The sequence below is a fragment of the Cryptomeria japonica genome, chromosome 5, assembly GCF_030272615.1.
Source record: "Cryptomeria japonica chromosome 5, Sugi_1.0, whole genome shotgun sequence".
In the NCBI taxonomy this organism is placed as follows: Eukaryota; Viridiplantae; Streptophyta; class Pinopsida; order Cupressales; family Cupressaceae; genus Cryptomeria; species Cryptomeria japonica.
This window is the reverse complement of record NC_081409.1, coordinates 539,384,722-539,402,864: the sequence shown is the minus strand read 5'-3', so window position 1 is coordinate 539,402,864 and position 18,143 is coordinate 539,384,722. Positions and strand designations below refer to the sequence as shown.

The following is an 18,143-nucleotide window of genomic DNA, read 5'->3' as shown; positions in this document are numbered from 1 at the left end:
TTGAGCCACTCAATTGTAATGAGAGCATTATATAAGGCTCCACTTCTTCATCTGTAAAAGTTAATAGATAGCAAATAGAAGTTAGATATCAAGCAAATTGTTAGAGTAGAGTGGGAAGAGAAGGCAAAGGTTGTTGGCAAGACATTGTTGTAAGAGGCATATTATTTTCATTGAAGATATGGTGATCTTTATGTGTCGATTCAGCAATTTGCATGATCTCTACTTCTCATTTGATTTTCATGTTGTTTAGATGAATGGAATAACTTTGCGTATGATTGATGGTGAAATTCGTATGTCCATACTACTAAACACCTTGCTGAGTGTAAAGTGTCTTGCGTAGTCAATTGGATCCATCTTAGCCAAGGTTAACTTTAATTATCACTCCATTGATATGTATCAACTTGATGGTGTCTATGCTAGTAGTGGTGATTTGAAAATCATAAAGCTATCCCTAGAAGATCGCACTAGCCTTGTGGAGATGTTCGCCGCATGTCAAAACAAAGATTAGTTGAGTTCTCATCAAATATTATCCATTCCTCTTACATTCCTAGGATTAGATTAGCTTTCTCAACTCTATCCTTTTTTTTCTTTTTTCTTTTCAATCAAGTTAATTCCACGTTCCAATGACATTCAAGCATTCAACATAAGTCCACCTTGTGATTCCAGCAATATCACATCAAACAACTTAGTCTATCCAAGAGCACGTCAAGACTTGACATTCTAGAACCTTGGAGTCGTCCCATTTGATCACGCAACTTAGCATTTGGAGAGTCTTTGTTTAAGAGAGGATAGAATACTTAGTATTTTATTATGTGTTGCATAGTGCGTAAAAACACCATCAACAGGTTGCTTTACAATTTTACCCAACTTTGTGCCCTTGTTTGCACTTGTTGCCAACTTTTGCCTGATGATTCTCACTTATACTTGTATGGTGGATATCATATGGAAGACTTTTCAACATTCTTAATGGCACCTTGATTGGTAGGTCAAGGATATATTCATCACGATACTCTTTCCAAATAGTCTCAGCCATGCAACTAGAAGGTTCTATTATTTCATCTGTTAGTTGTTTTTTCAAGGCCATGAGAATCCATTTGCATAGGCCAAATTAGTCAGCACTGACAATTGGTAAGAATGTGCCAGTTTGCCAAAATGGCAGTCTTTATGCCCAGGCGAAAATAGTTGATGATCTTGAAGCTATCAATTTGTTCTTCAAGCATGTTTAGAGAATATTGGCTGTTAGATGGATTTCTGTCCTTTTTTAACCTGGAGACCAGAGGTCAAATTGATTTTGTTATTGGCATCTTTCTCTATGTTTTCTGTATCTATTGTCAATATAATAATTGGACAGCTACCTAAATATAATTCAACATGTCAGCTGTAAATATCTTGTCTCTACATGGTTTCTGTACGTGTGACTCCTTCTTTCCTGTATGTACAGATGACTTATTGAGGTATTTTTGCATTCCTTTTTTCCCATGGGGATTGAGCATTCATCTGCACCATTGCCAATCTATTAATCTACACCAATAGAAGTGTATGAATATGGTTTTTGGTGGCTGTTTTTTACTTGATCATTGCTCTTGTTGGATGTGGGTTTTATCTTGAATTCATCTTCCACATTGTTGAAGAAGAAATTTGCTTGACTTCCCAAAAAGATTGCTTTTAAAAATCAATGGTGTAAACTAGCAGTATCAAATGGTCACACTTCATTTTGTGACTTGCGATTTAGGTCAGCAATTTGTATGATTAAATGCAATTCTCTAATACATTTAAAACGAATTGCATTGAGATTTTTGTTTGGGAAATTGATTTGTCCTATGCCAAGTAAGTCTGTTTGCTAAATAATGCTAATTACATATATTTGGGAATTATTTTTGTTTGTTATTCAGCCATTTATATTTAATATCAAGGAGAAAGCAGATGATGGTCTGTTATGGACGTTTTTAAGTCTAGGGTGACTATAAAGTCAGGTCACAGGACTTGTCAAGTACTCATTGGTTGTTCTGAGTGCAAGTCTGGTAAAATTAGCCAAGTCTTAGTCTGAGTCAAAAATCAGTCTACTGAGTCCAAGTCAAACTAAAAAGTAAGCCTTGTTGAGTCTGTTAATGCTGGGTAAAACCAATTGAACACACACAAAGGTTGCTCATTCTATGTAGTTGTAAAACAGCATCATTCTCGTCAATGTGGGAAAAGTGATATAAGTTTTCATGCTATTTAATTTGCACTATTCTCTTTTGCACAAAGATCTTGGGAAGGTCTGCGTAAAAATCAACAATTGTTGCTTGTTGTTCAAAGCAAGTCTATGATTTCCTGTTTTTTCAGTTTGTCTTTGTACAATTGATATGTAGATTCTTTTGAGTTTCAGTTATCTTTGGTTTTTCAACTTTTCATTATTTGCTGATGTTTGTTTACTCAATTCAATTTTTGGTGAAATTTGCAGGGGGAACAGGTGGAAGAGGACATAATGGACATGATTGACAGGGAAGCAGATGGAAGTGACAGCCTTGAAGGGTTTGTTCTTTGTCATTCAATAGCTGGAGGGACTGGTTCAGGTTTTTATTCTTTTCCCAGTTGTTGCACTCTATGTGGTACCTTGCTGGATTGATATGGTTATGGGTTTGATTTCTGCATTGACTTTTAATTGGTTTGAAGTTCATTCTTCCAATTGTCTGTTAGTTGCACCCATAGTCATAGGCTCATACTGTGAGAAAGAGAAATCCAAGGTGTTTCAAGCTTGGAACAACCTCCAGATCTAGGGCAGCTCCCTTATTCTATTTCAAATTAATATTGGGGGTGGGGAATGGGTTGAGAAGGGTTAAGTCTTATTCTAAGAATAGAAAAAGAAAATTGTGTGATGTGCAAGAATTGTGTAATCCTACAAAGCAAATGCAACAAAATAGTGCATAACAAACTACTCTTGTAAATAGCCTCTAACTAATACAATTAAGCGCAATGAAAATGGTAAGATTTTCAACATAACATTTAAATTGATCATCTGCACAAAATATCATGCTAAGCGCTTGAGCCACAATTCAATCATTTAACTGTTTGAAGCATGGATAGAAAACTCTGCGAGTACTTGCCAAGTACTCATGGATTTTTCAGCTGGGCAAGTACTCAATTTTAACTTGTGAGTCTCATTGCAGATGAAAAATCATTGGATTTAAGACGAAAACTGGTTGGGTTTCATGTGATTTTGAGGCAATAAATCGCAACCTGGGATCAAAATTTCCCAACATGGGTTAAAATGCGTCGGGGCAGGGCTATAATGTGGGTTAAGATGTGTATTTCATGAGGATTTTTTCTATAAAAGTTTAAAACCCTGCATTGACTCTCCAATAAACCTTTGTTTTTTCTGAGTCTTTGCCTAGTCGAAAATCTTGGGCTTGTTGAGTACTCACCAAGTTCGAGTCTACGAATTATAGTTTGAAGCATACACAATTGCATCCAACTTCAATAAGAGTGTTGACAATAAGAAAATGATTAGGTTAAAACTAATGCTGATTTGAAACACTCAAAAGATGCTAGGGATAGAACTTGGATCTCTATTTATGCCATTACAATTTCATCCAGTGTAGTGAGATTATGCCATGTGTTTGAAATGTGCTCGTGGATACTCTGGTTAAACCCTTGACTGGTTAAGTATTACTTTCCCTGCTTTATTTCTTTTTTGGAAGGTCCTGAAGATAATTTTTTACGACTTGCAATGCAAGTATCTTCCTTAACCTCTTCTTGTCATGATTGCTTGTTAAGATTGCTAGAGAATCTTCTCAGTTCTTTCATTTGCCTAATTATCTGTGCAAGCTCCAGGCGCTCCAGCAACCATTATGAAAACTCCTTTTCTGCGTAGTATATTTCTGTGGGAATTCCTTATGAAAACTGATGGCTCATGATCACTTTTGATAAGCATTTGATGGTACTTGATGGTTTGAGAATTCTCCAATCTCTGACAACTTCTAAAATCTCTGCATGCATTCTAAATGCTAGCAGAGGAAAAATCATTCAAAATCTCCGTGATTGTGACATGTAAGCCATGTTAGTTGATTGATTGTTTTAAGAACTTTGGAAGAGCTATGATGCTTCTTTACCTTTTACTGTGTTCAATTGATGGCAAGCACTTCATTTCATCAAACCTTTATAATTTATAATGCAAAATTTTATTACAAGGAGCAAAAGTTCTGCCCAAGCCAAATTTTACAATGTAGAAATCTAGTTACAGGTGCCTTATAACTCCACTGAGAAATTCATAAATATATTGTGATATTATGAAAATACCGGTCAATGAGATTTTGACTGAAAAATGCCCAATTTTTTTTGATATTTTGGTAATATGTTTTTTGTTTTTGCTATATATGCCGTTTGCCCTGTTTTTTCCCTCATTCTGCAACATTGTCAATGATGACAGCCAAGGATTTATGTTTCTTATTGCTTCTTTTTCTGCCCTTGTTTTTAATCATATATTAACCTAAGCTAGATTAAAACTAATTGCAGATTCTTATTTTACTTATGTGGATATGTTTCTTTGATTTCAATAGATTTTTGCTTTGATTACACCTTCAGCAAGGTGGTTGTAACATCCCCTGCAAGCATATGCTTAGATTAAGTTTGTGTATTTTATATCTTTTTCAATATTTAAAACTTTTCTTTATTGGAAAAAAATAAGTCTCTCTCTAAGTGCAGATTTTGATTATCATCTAGGGATATTGCCTGGGTGTTTTCATTCCTAATGTATTTCATTGTTTGAACTTTGTTTGACATTGTATACTGATATTCAGCATAATTTCTTTCAATCGAGCAAGAAAATGTATTCGTCAATTGAGGAGTTGTAATCAGGAGACAGTGTCTTATGATATAGGCTTTTCATTTCACTATAACTTCTATCCCTATAAAGACAACTGTCATTCTCATGTACAACAGCTCTTTGTTCATGCAAGCTTCATTGTTTGAACACATCTTCAAAGAGTCTCTTTTCTGTTGCTAATACCGTAATGCTCCATATGTAGGACCTCAATTGATATAAGAGGCAGAATTCAACTTTCCTCCAAATCACACTTTGAAATTGCAACTTTTCAGGTTGACATTTGTATTTTGTAGTTTGTAATTGATTTTGAGTCTTGAATTTCAGACATTCAAGTTAAAATATGTAGTAATGCATTATGCAGTGTGTATTGTACTCAGCAATCTCAAAATCACTGAGAAAAGTGTTTGTGTATAAGAATGCTTTTATAGGTTTAAGTTACATAATCACATAGCTTCCAAAAGATTGAAAACAGTTTTAGAACATAGCATAACAATATAGTGATGACTTGTAATTCACAAGGATAATTTTGTAGAAAATTATGGATCACTTTCTTATGATTTTATGAACCATTCTTATCAAGGTCAATCAATTGTCTTTGATGCCCTTTAGTATAATTAAATTGAATGCATAAATTTGTGACATATATGTAATAAGCAAGGTTACTGGGAGACGGGGGTACTTGGAGATGTTGGAGACTAGTACCGGTACTGGTACGGCTAATTTTCAAAACTAGGAGACGGGTACTTTGAGACACCAATTTAAAAAAATATATATAATTTAATAATTTCCAGAAAATATCATGACAGAACTTTGAAAACAAGAACAGTGGTAAAGTTTAACGTTAAATTTAAAATTGAACAAAAATTGATATTAAAATTGCTTATACTGCTGGTACCATAGCCAATCCAAATGGCATGTGCATCGGGAAGTTTCCGTCTCCATCTCTGGTACCGGAGACGCGTCTCCATCTCCAGTACGCATCCGAGGGGTAGGAGACGCGTCTCGTGGTAATGTAGGTAATAAGTATTGTAATTGTATATTGCAACAATACAATAACCATAATTTAGAATTAGAATTGAAATTTTCTTAACCCCAAATTTTCTTGAGCAAAAGACAAAAGTTGGTGAACAAACACAAAATCATCATTTGCTATTGAGTCAAAGTCGAACAATTGTGTTTCTTAGAGTGTATGCATTTAAATACACCCCAAAAATGCTCACAAGCAGATGAGCTGCATAGTTGATGTAGAATGTACATTGCCATCCATTGTATGTTTTAGTTTCCTTGTTGAAAAAATTCCATTCTTGTATTCACAAACCCCGAATTTTATCAAGATTCTATCATCTTTGATATAGATGCATCTATAATGTATTTCAAATGCAAGAGAGGAAAAGGCAAAAGTTGATTGCAAATACTTGGTTTTAAGGTGATCCTACCTTCTATAGGAACAATAGTGAAAAATACTTTTCTTTCCTCATATGAGAGCAAGTTTGCAATATTAACGTAATTATTGTTATATTTAATGGTCATTTATATTATTTAGTTTAGCATCTTTCTATTTCTGCTTTTTGTTTAACGTTGTTTCTGTTTTAGAAACATCAGCTTGTAATATCTTATTTATGGAGCCTTGAGTCTCCATTGTTAATACAATCAATTACCATTTCATGCTATTAGAGCCAGTTTCATTTTTTGGCAAATTTTTTATAACAAAATTTGTGGTGAACCTGGAAAGTTTTTCAGAAGTTTTTCATTGATTTTTTTACAACAAATATTGAAGGTTTCAAATCGTGAGGGTTTGTTTCAAAATCGAAGGTGTTATCTTTTGGAAATCGTGGTGATTTTGGGAATTTCGAGGATTTCAAGGTGAAAAAAATTCAAAGGTTTTTTTGTTGTTGAAATCACAGATTTTAAAGTCTGTAAATTCTCATTGCTTTTCAAGGTGAAAAATCATGGGCGTTTTCTTCTATGTTTTCGTGTGGGTTTCTTCTTCGAAATCGAGGGCTTCTTTTGTGTTTTTGTGCAAATGTATCAGGTTTATTGCTGTAATCGCGTTTGAAAGCAAGGGCTGTCGATTGAGAAAAATCGCATCTGAAAGCTTGTGTTTGTTTCTAGTCAAAACGTGAGGGTTTTTTGTTAAAAAGTATGGCTGCAGGAGCTATTCTTTGCTCGCGTCAAGGGATCGCATCAAGGGTTTGTTTTGCAAAAGAAAAATGCGTCGTTTTCCATTGAGAATCACGGCTTTTTTGGGGAACTTAAATCCGCACAATTGTAGGTTCTTCAAATTGTGCAACTGCACTAATTTTTGAGCAATTTTTTTACAAAAATTGTAGTTAGGCAAGGTTTCTTTAGCTTGCGATTTGTTGTGTGCCTAGGTTTTCTACAAAAATTGCAGGTAGGGTTTGCATATTTTTTGATATTTTTTAAAGAAATCATATGGGTACAAGCCTTTTTAAAAAATTTTTGCAGATTTTTTTTTACCAGTTTTTGGATAAAACTGTGGTGCTTCGAATTTGCCTTGGTGTCTGTGTCTGAAGGGTTGAAAAAAAAAGTAGTTTTTTTTCTCGAAGTTCATTGTTGTTGTTTGTCCTTGTTTTTTGTGCATTGGAAAATGCGATGGATGGTGTTGTTGGCCAACATTCTATTGGAAAGCAGTCGGTGCTTCAACGACAAGAATTGCAACTTGTGGAAACAACGCATGCTCGCTATCTTTCAATATCGGTGTTTAAACTAGATCGTTCTGGGTAAAATTGCTCATCACTCAGTGACAAGAAAAGACCAGGACAAGTTCGATGAGTTTAATTGGGAAGCGGTTATGCTCATTAAGTTATTAGTCACCAATGACATGCTTCCACAAGTGTCGTTTGGCAAGACAGTTGCAGAGTTTTGGATGCATTTGAAGGATCTCCATGAAATGTCAAACAAGAGCCTAGCATTCTTTTTGAAGAATATGCTGTTTTCAATCATGATGGACAAAAAGATGTCCCTGCAGGAGCATCTTACAAGGATCAAGGATATTTGCTATCCACTAGAGGCCATTGGTCGAAAGATTGAAGAAGAGGATATGGTGGTTATTACGTTGAAAAGATTACCATGATCCTACAAACACTTGATTGAAACACTCAACGTTGACTTGAAGTTTCTTGACCTATGCAACAAGCTTCTACAACAGGATAGATGGAAGCAACAATTTGGAAACCGTATTGAATCACTCGCTCCAAAATAAGCATTTACAGCCAAAGCCAAAGATAAAGGCAAAGGCAAGTCCTTTCAACATAAAGGACAAAGCAAATCCGAGGACAACTCCAACAAGGTTATCACATATCATTATTGTGGTAAACTTGGCTATATGAAGAAACAATTGAAAAAATGGTTGGCTGATGAGAAATCACACCAGGGAGGGTCTCAACAGAAGGGCCATGTTGCAGAGCATGCTGAGCAGGAGAAGTCTACCTTTTATGCATTTATGGCCAAAAGACCAGCAGACTATGTCAAATCATTTGTTTGGTACATTGATTCTAGAGCTTCTTGACACTTTACACAGGAGAGATTGGTTCACAGAGTATAAGGCTTGCTCCTATTCAGTGATCTTCAACGGAGGTGAAGAGTATATGATTGTCAGCAAGGGCAACCTCCAGATTACATTTGGTGGGAGAAATCTCATATTTTTAACATATACTATGTTCGAGGCATGGAGCTCAATCTACTTTCTGTTAGTCAAATGATGCAACATTGTTTGAAGTTGGATGCCCTCTTCAGTGCACACAAGTGCCACATTGTTGATAAGGAGTCCAAGAAGACAATTCCAGTTGGCTTTGAAGATCATGGATAGTATAGGTTGGTTGATACTGGAGAGTGTCGGGAGATTGATATGGCTGCGAAGAGTTCATCCATCAACGCTCTTTGTCATTAGTTGTATGGGCATCTCAACCTATCATATCTCTCTTAGTTGGCTCGGGAGAATTTGGTAGAGGGCTTACCTAAGATTTAGCAGCAAACACATGGTGTGTGCGAAGCTTGCCAAGCAAGGAAGCAACTGTTGGCAATTGACACTCATTTGATAGGTTTCAATATGTTGTCATTGATGACAACATGTTCCGGCTTTCATATTTTGGTTTAGTTGTTTACCGACAGACACTTCACCGGCACCGACACCGACAGGTATCTTCACCGGTAGGAGAAATTCTTTGGTACCGGCATTGCAGGCCGACATGTCTTCATCAGGATACTGGTATAGGAGGCTGACATCATTTTGGGAGATCCGACAATCGGCAATTGATTTTGATATTTATGTATATATGTAATTGAGTCGACTTGTATATTCATTTTGTAATTATCTATGTAAGCCGACATAAGGCATGAGGATTGTAAAGGGTATATAGGTCAGTTGATTAGATAATTTTGATATATGTTAGAGGAGTGATATGAGAGTGATTTTTGTAATGCGAGGAATGTTGATTATGTAAGAGGTTTTTCCGATAAGGGTTTAGGGTTTCAGAATCGGAAGAGACAAAGCTTAAACCGGAACTGTACTCAGGCATTGGAGATGCTATCTATGCAGTTCATTCTCTTTTCTAGATTGTAGTCTGGATTTTTATGTAGTCAGTGAGACTCCTTTATGTGATGAGCAGTGTGCTTTAGGCTGTAAGCCTTCCTGCAAGTGTAGGCCCCCATATTTGTAATATCTTTTCATATGGCCAGTGGATTGATATTGCGGGTCACAAATCCCACCGTGGTTTTTCCTCTTTGAGGTTTTCCACGTATAATTCTTCGTGTTATGGTATTCATTTGTGTGATTGGCTTATTGATTGCTTTACTTCTTTCAATTCTATATGTATTGGTATACCGGTTGGTGAATGCATGGTTTAATAAGGTTAAAATTGATCATTTCGGTAGAACACTGATTCAGCCCCCCCCTCTCAGTGTTTTTGGATTCCAACAATTGGTATCAGAGCCTTGTGCCTCGGAGGAAGTTTAACAGCTTGAGGGAGATCCTGAATTTGGAATCGATGGATATGAGTTTGGAAAGGCAACTTGAGGTAGCACTTGAAGATTATGATGCTGAAAGAATGAAGAACTTGAAGTTACAAGATGAATTGAACTCTGCTCATGAATTCACTCTTATCCTACAGGAGAGGCTGCCATCTGTTCAAGCTAGGAGGAAGGGACTACTGCAAAGTCAGGATAATGAAGAGAAAGATGCCCTTAATGAGAGATGTCTGAAGTTGAGTCAGGAGAACATGGTCATGAGGAATGAAATGCAAGCCTTAACTATGAGAATGTCAAAGGAGATTGAGGACCGAAAGATTAATGAAGAAAATTTTGGAAGATCCTTGAAAGATAGGTCTGAAGAATGCATCGGGTTGGTTCATGAAAATGATATGTTGAGAACTGATTTAGTGCAATCCCAATGTAATGAACAAGAACTTGAAAAACAAATGATAAGTTTGAGAGATGATCTGGCTATTGCAAGTGAGTATAAGGACAAATTCAAGGTTAGTTCAACACAGCTTGATCAGTTATTGAAAAGTCAAAGGCAGAATGGAGATTCCAGTGGACTTGGATTTGAAGAAGGTCAAAGTTCCAGTACTGCAAATGAAGATCAAAATTAGAAGGCACCGGTAAGACAACTTAATGCTTACAAATTTAATGGTAGATGCTTTGTTTGTAATGAATTTGGTCACATGGCTAGGCAATGTAGAAATAGAGCAAATCAGAACTATAATTCTGCTCCCGGTCAATGTTCTAAATGCAATAAGTATGGTCATAAGACAAAAGATTGCAGAATGAATGTTAAGTGTTATGCATGGGGAAAATTTGGACATATGGCTAATCAGTGCAGGTCAAACAATTTTACCGGTTTTAGCAAAGCAATTCAAAAGAACAATGTTACATGTTATGCATGCAACAAATTGGACACATTGCTAAGTTCTGTAGAAGCAAAAATCCAACGGTTGATAATGATGGATTGAATGAGAAAGGGAAAGAGAAGGTCAATGAAATCCGACAAGATCATATCAAGAAATGGGTCAGGAAGTTAAAAGATCAATCAGCAGATGGGAATGCTCTGGTTACTCAACCGACATAGGAGGTTGCTCCTGCACCGGCAGGAAGCTCATCCGGTAACTGAGGCAGATGCCTTAGGGGTAGGCAAAATTCATGAAGATAGTGCTTATGCCTCGAGAAGAGGGTTCTGGAAGATGTTCCAGACATTGGAAATGCTTATCCGACATGGAGATGTTTGATCGAGATCCAGTATCTTTCACCGGAAGTCATTCATATCAATGACGGATTAGGGTTTTCTTGGAGGATAAAAGGTTGAATTCACTTCATTTTTGATCACCTTGCATTCAGAGCAAGTAAGAGCGATTCAGAGCAAGTCTAAGGCAATTCAGTGCGATTGATATTTTCTTGAGCGATTTCACCAGCGATCGGAAGAGTTCTTTAGGGTTTTCACCGGCAACTATTTTAGGTACTCATCGAATTTATCTTTCATCATGGAAGCGAGATCATCCTCTGCACCAACTTTTATTGCAAATCCCATTGTTGTCGAGGTTAAGGATCGTCTTAGGTCGATTTTCAAACCATGTCCGCATATTGCCACCTTGGATGATTCGGTTGTCTCATTTTCCTGTGTCACGGAAGTTGTATATGTTGAAGATGTCAGAGCATACATTCACTGTCATATTGAGGATTTGGGTACTAGTGATATTAAGAGCATGTATATGAGCGAGTTGATGGGAGATTCTAGAAAGATTAAGCTCGAGTACAAGCATATTGAGGATCTAGGGTTTACTAGCATCTTGGATATTCCCGAATTTGAAGATGAGATTGTCAGATATGTTTTGAGCAGAGTGCATGGAGAATTCATCTGGTTGGACATGCCGTATAAAATCTCGAAGGAGGGCCATCACCGGTTTGCCGCAGGTTGGTCAGCATTCGGAGAAGAAGATTTCTAATGATCAGGTTAACAAGATTACCGACGCAACATCAAACCGGCGATCGATGAGGGTTAGTACTATCATAGACAAAGATATCAGATTCAGTAGCATGATTATTGGTTACAAGGTCTCAATCCAATCGTTTGAATTCTGTTTCTAGCTCTTGCATTTATGCAACACATAAGATAATGAGGGATAATGAGATGTTAAATCTCTGTGGATGGATGTTAGATGAATTATTAATTAACCTAGGGAAGATCAAAGGAGAGAAGAAGGGAACATTCCGGTATGGTAATCTTATTGTTTGTTTGATGCTGTTTTTCATAAATGAAACTCTCGGTTTTGGGAAGAAGCAATGGGCATTTGATATCCTGGTAGGAAGACAATTGAAACAATCTATTGCTACTCTGGGTAGTCAGTGAGATGATAAGGTTTGGGGTTACTTCAAGGCATTCCAGAAGGCTATGAAATTGAGAGAGAGGGTTCCGAAGCAAATTGTTGAGAAATACTCAACCAAGATATGCTTCATGGTTAAAAATGATGAAACATTGATGGAAGCGGTCAAGCCCTAGAAGATATGGATTGAAGAGATGGGTTATGAAGTTGATGCTCAGATTCTAGATGCTTATGCAAAGATGTTAATTGATGCACCTATTGATGAAGCTGAGAAGTCATTTGGTACTGCAGAACAAAAAAAGCAAGAGGTTCAAATTGAGTTAAACAGGAAGAAGAGGGAGAAGCAGCAGGGCAAGGCAAGCAAATTTGTGGAACAGGTATCTCAGGACATCAAAGCATTAATAGATGCTGTTCTGGAAAAAGGAAGGAAGAGAAAAGAGCTTGAAGTTTTTATTGAACCTATTCCATCAGACTCTGGAATTGAGGATGACACACCCTTAGCATTCAAGAGGGTATTGAGGAAGAAAAGTGAAGAGTCAAAGGAGGAAACAAGGAAGCAATTGGTTAGGAAGGTTACAATCAAGGTACCGGCAAGGAAAAAAGCTCCAATGGAAACACCTTCTACTCCATCCGGTACTGGAAGAAGAAAGAAGATGGATGATACCAACCTTGCAATTGTTTTTGGTAATGTAACTATTATTCCACCTAAGACTTGTGCAGAATTGGTTGATGAAATAACTAAGGATGGTATGTTGAAGAATGTACAATTTAATTATGAGCATTTAGATGATGATGAACAGAGAGAAGTCGATGAAGCAGTTTTATTGTATTTGGATATATATAAGAAAGCCTTGTTAGAAATTGAGAAGCAAATCCCGACACAGTTATATAACAATTTAGATGCTAGAAGATTATCTGCCATGGAGGAGGACAAGCAGATAAAAATTCAAGAATTGTTAACTACCTGTGTATCCATTATTCTTAAGGAGTTGGATATGACACTTGAGATTGCAGACAGTAAAATCTTTCAAAGGAAGCACAGGATAGTCAGTCTTATGTTAGGTAGGGTTAATGAGATTATCAATGATACCCACAATGCATGGGTTCAATTCTTTGCTGAAAACCCTGGTTTTTATACTTCATCGAAGCCTAAAACTGTCACTATAGACATCCCGGTTGAAGGGAAAGGTAAAGGTATAGTAGGTACTTCATCTACAATTTTGAAAGATATTAAGATATTGGATATAGAGCCCCCGGTAGAATCTAATGTACAGGACACAGAGGTGTTACCGACAAATGTAGATATATCGACATATTCTCAGAGTGTACAGGTTGAGGTCACAGTTCATAAGGAGGAACCAACAGTAACTGATACTGCATCAAGTGGCGAAGCCACCAGTGCAAGAGAGGAAGCTATAAAAGTTAATAAACCATCAGAAGAGAAGGGAAAGGAATCCGACAGGGAACCGGTAGTGAGCCCATCATTGTTGTCAATTGACACCTCACAGGTTGAACAAAAAAGCATAACTGAGATGAGTTCTATTGAGCTCATGATGATGGCTGCACAGAAAATGATGAAGGAAGGATTTGTGGACAAAGGAGTTATTGATCAGTCTATCCCAATTTCGCATAGACTTGTCTCGGAGTGCAAATTTGACAAAGGAGCAAGCCCATCTGGCAAGCTTAAAACAATCACAGAGCACATTTTCAAGGACTTTCAATCCTTACAGCAGATATCAAACCGACAGACACTGGAGAGGTTTACACAGGCTAAGAGAGCAACATTTGATCAGATGATTGAGTCGAAGAAGAAGGAGATTAATGATAAGCTGAAATTGATTGATAATGCATTGAGGTTGTGTACTAATATTTATAGAGTATGTTGTAACACAGGCTTACTTACAGCTGATTTAGATAAAAGGATTAAGGAATCTCAGGAGAAGATTGTAGGTATGGTTAATTCTTTTGATGGATCAACGGTGCAGGAGCACCCCATTGTAGAAGCACAATCAGGATGTCCAAGGTCACTATCTGATTATATTTGGGTCATTTATGACTTGTAAAGAATATATGTATGTATTTGAGTTCATTTTTATCCAATGGAGTCATAATGTAAGGCTACTTGAGCCATTTGTGTAAAAGTTGCATAGTTGTCCATTTAAGACCTAGTGGGGTCAAAGAGTCAAAATGATGTAAACATGCCATGAAAGGGCATAAATGCCTGTAAAAGGTCATTTAAGGGTTATTTGATATGTTTATAAGGTTTTTGTCAAGTTCTGGGGTCATTTGTGAAAATGTCACAAAAAGTTGTCAAAAAGATGAAAAGTGGCAAAAATGCAATAATGCAAAATTGCATTAAAAGTTGTAAATGGGAAGTTGAAAGGTCTTGGAGGTAGTTATAAGGTCCAAACTGACCAAGAGTCTATAAAAAGGCATTGTATGGTCATTCCCTCCCAAAAAAAGGGAAGAAAGAACATTTTGATACATTTTGGTGCATTCCACTATTGCTATTTTGATTGGCTTTCCAGTTTTTATGTTTGTTCCAGGCCTTGTATGACCATGTATGGCCTGGAAACCTTTGTATATGTATAATGGATAGCTAGATACGTGAATTACCTTTCTTTTCCTTTTGGTTTGGAGTGATTATGTTTAGAAATTAAGAAGTATGGAATTTTTGGTGAAAGTTGTTAATTGCAGATTTGATATTTCTTGAGAACAGTCATGTTTCAGCGTATGGTATGAACTCATATGGGATGATTAAGACCTCTAAACAGATTTATTGGAAAGATATGTGAATCCTCTTTCTTTTCCCTTTGGTCTGAGTCGTTTTTGTTTATATTTGTGGAAGTTATGAAGATTTTGGTGAAAACTGGTTTTAAACCATCTTCAATGGAGTTGCAGGCAATGGTTTATCTTTATATAATGATTAAACCATCGGAAAATTTAATGGATTGCATATTATGAAAATAAAACCATAAAGGGTTCATGTGAAATTGGTTTGGGATCATTTTGGTTTGTTGTTTGAAAGATATTTGATGCCCTAGGCGGACTGGGCATGCACATGATTTGTTTGGGAAATAGAAATGGGTCTCAATGCAGCGGCCATAACTTTTAATCTAACCGTTGGATGTGGCTAATGTTTGGATATGTTGTTTGTAAGCCAGTTATTTAGGGTCTGACCGAAGGGATTGAGGTGTTTAAATCTGGTTAGAAAGTTATAGACCTCTGTGTACAGGTCTATCCAAAGGGACAACAAGTTGGCAAGTTTGATATCTAGATTAAGTTTATGTTTTCTTGATTGATTGATTGTTGAAGAATGATGAAATATGCCTCTAATGAATTGTTATCATTATTAAAATATGGATGGATCAACATGAACCTAGAGTTGTGATTGGTTTTCTTAAATGCTCTGCATCAATCAAATTCTTTAACAACTTCCATTGATGGTCAAATTTTGGTATTGGAAGCTAAAGTTTCAGCTCTGGAAAGAGATAAGGATAAAATTATAAGGAGAGCTAGAGGTCTCAGAGGTTTGGTGAGTCCGCGGTTGGACTCATTAAGTGTACATAAGGAGTGTATTGATATGGTTGGTTAGCCTACACAGACATAGCTTAAGGATAAAGAGTCATATGCCCATATGCTAAATGGACTTGTATCTGTTTTCGACACACTCAAATCAGGTTAGGATACCTATCTAGAGCTTTTGGAGAAAGCCTATCTGGAAATTTTAAAATATATTCAGCTTCGGTAAGGTTTTTTGGAACATTCTTTGTACAGACTTCATTCTTCGTCATGGTTTTTGGTATTTTTTTGGCATTGATGTCAAAGGGGGAGTATAGGCAAAAAATATATTCTTGACATCGAAGGTATGGAGTATTTTGTATAGATCATGATCACAGATGGATATTCAGCTTAGGGGGAGCAGTCTCAGGATGAAACCGACAGATGGAAACCATTATCATTTTTCACATGAGTGTTGCCATCAATGCCAAAGGGGGAGATTGTTGGCAATTGACACTCATTTTATTGGTTTCAATATGTCATTGCTGGCAACATGTTCCGGCTTTCATATTTTGGTTTAGTTGTTTACCGGCAGACACTTCACCGACACCGGCATTGACATCGGTAGGTATCTTCATCGGTAGGAGGAATTCTTTGGTACTGGCATTGCAGGTCGACATGTCTTCATCAGGATACTGGTATAGGAGGCCGACATCATTTTGGAAGATCCGACAATTGGCAATTGATTTTGATATTTATGTATATATGTAATTGAGTCGACTTGTATATTCATTTTGTAATTATCTATGTAAGCTGACATAAGGCATGAGGATTGTAAAGGGTATATAGGTTAGTTGATTAGATCATTTTGATATATTTTAGAGGAGTGATATGAGAGTGATTTTTGTAATGCGAGGAATGTTGATTATGTAAGAGGTTATTCTGATAAGGGTTTAGGGTTTTAGAACCAGAACAGACAAAGCTTAAACCAGAACTGTACTCAGGCATTGGAGATGCTATCTATGCAGTTCATTCTCTTTTCCGGATTATAGTCTGGATTTTTATGTAGTCAGTGAGACTCCTTTTTGTGATGAGCAGTGTGCTCTAGGCTGGAAGCCTTCCTGCAAGTGCAGGCCCCCATATTTGTAATATCTTTTCATATGGCAAGTGGATTGATATTGTGGGTCACAAATCCCACTGTGGTTTTTCCTCTTTGAGGTTTTCCACGCATAATTCTCTGTGTTATGGTATTCATTTGTGTGATTGGCTTATTGATTGCTTTACTTCTTTCAATTCTATATGTACCGGTATACCGGTTGGTGAATGCATGGTTTAATAAAGTTAAAATTGATCATTTCGGTAGAACAATGATTAACCCCCCCTCCCCCCTTCTCAGTGTTCTTGGATTCCAACAACATCGAACTCTATTCTCATATGGACAAGCCCTGAGAGCATCCGAGGTCTTGCAATTGGTTAATGCAGATGTTTGTGGACCAATGAATATGATATCGGTCACTAGTGCTAGGTATTTTCTTCTGTTTTGTTGATGATTTTAGTAGAAAAATGTGGATGTTTTTTCTCAAAGCAAAATTAGATCTGTTTAATGAATTTTAGAAGTTTAAAGCATTATTTGAAAAAGAGTTAGGATATCAAATCATAACTCTTAGGCCAGATTATGGGTATGAATTCTGTTCCATTGAATTCACGAAATTATGAGCTAAACATGGTATCAAGCGCGAACTTACCACACCCTATACCCCCCAGCAACAGAATGGTGTTGTTGAGTGGATGGATCGAACCAGAACAAAGATGTCTCAATGTATGCTAGAAAACAAGAATGTGCCTAAGAAGTTTTGGGCTGAGGTAGTGTATACTATAGTATACCTTCTGAATTGGTCTCCCACACAGGCCGTTAAGAAGATGACTCTTGAGGAAGCTTGGTTTGGGAGGAAACCAAAAATTAGCCATCTCAAGTTTTTTGGTTCAATAGCATATGTTTGGATTCCACATGCAAAGAGGACCAAATTGGATTCCAAAATTTAGAAGTTGATGCTTACAGGCTATAGTGACAATCATAAGGCCTATCAGTTGATTGATGTGGACACGGATCGTCTCACATTCAGTAAAGATGTGATTTTTGATGAAGGTGGACCCTTTTTGCTCTCTTCTCCCATCCGGTGTCTTGAAAATCAGCCTTTACAGACAAAAGATATAGGTGTTAGGCTTCCATTAGCTCCATATGAAGGGAGGGATTATGATGATTCTAAACCCGAACTAGTGGAAATTTCTAGTCATGACATTGTACTACCAAAGTTCTCTCAGGATAACTTGGATTAGCTTCCTGATGATTTTATTCTAGGCAGCCCAAGTTATGTTGATACTCCTGATTTGGAAGTAGATGATTCTACTCTCTGACCTAAGTGGTGGGAAAAGCAAGAAAAAGCAACAACAGAGATGTTTGGAATGATGGGCTTGTTGAGGGTCGATCTTTCGGAGGCAAGAGC

At 36.8% G+C, this 18,143-nt stretch overlaps 1 protein-coding gene across 2 annotated transcripts in view; it reads left to right on the top strand.

Moving 5' to 3' along the window:
• LOC131034560 (tubulin gamma chain) overlaps positions 1-18,143 on the top strand; it is a 137,677-nt gene that overhangs the window by 85,962 nt on the left and 33,572 nt on the right. For both annotated transcript variants that reach the window (XM_057966079.2, XM_057966080.2), the window contains exon 4: positions 2,444-2,555. In XM_057966079.2, coding sequence (XP_057822062.2) covers positions 2,444-2,555 — 112 coding nt within the window. The remainder of the gene's footprint in view (positions 1-2,443; positions 2,556-18,143) is intronic.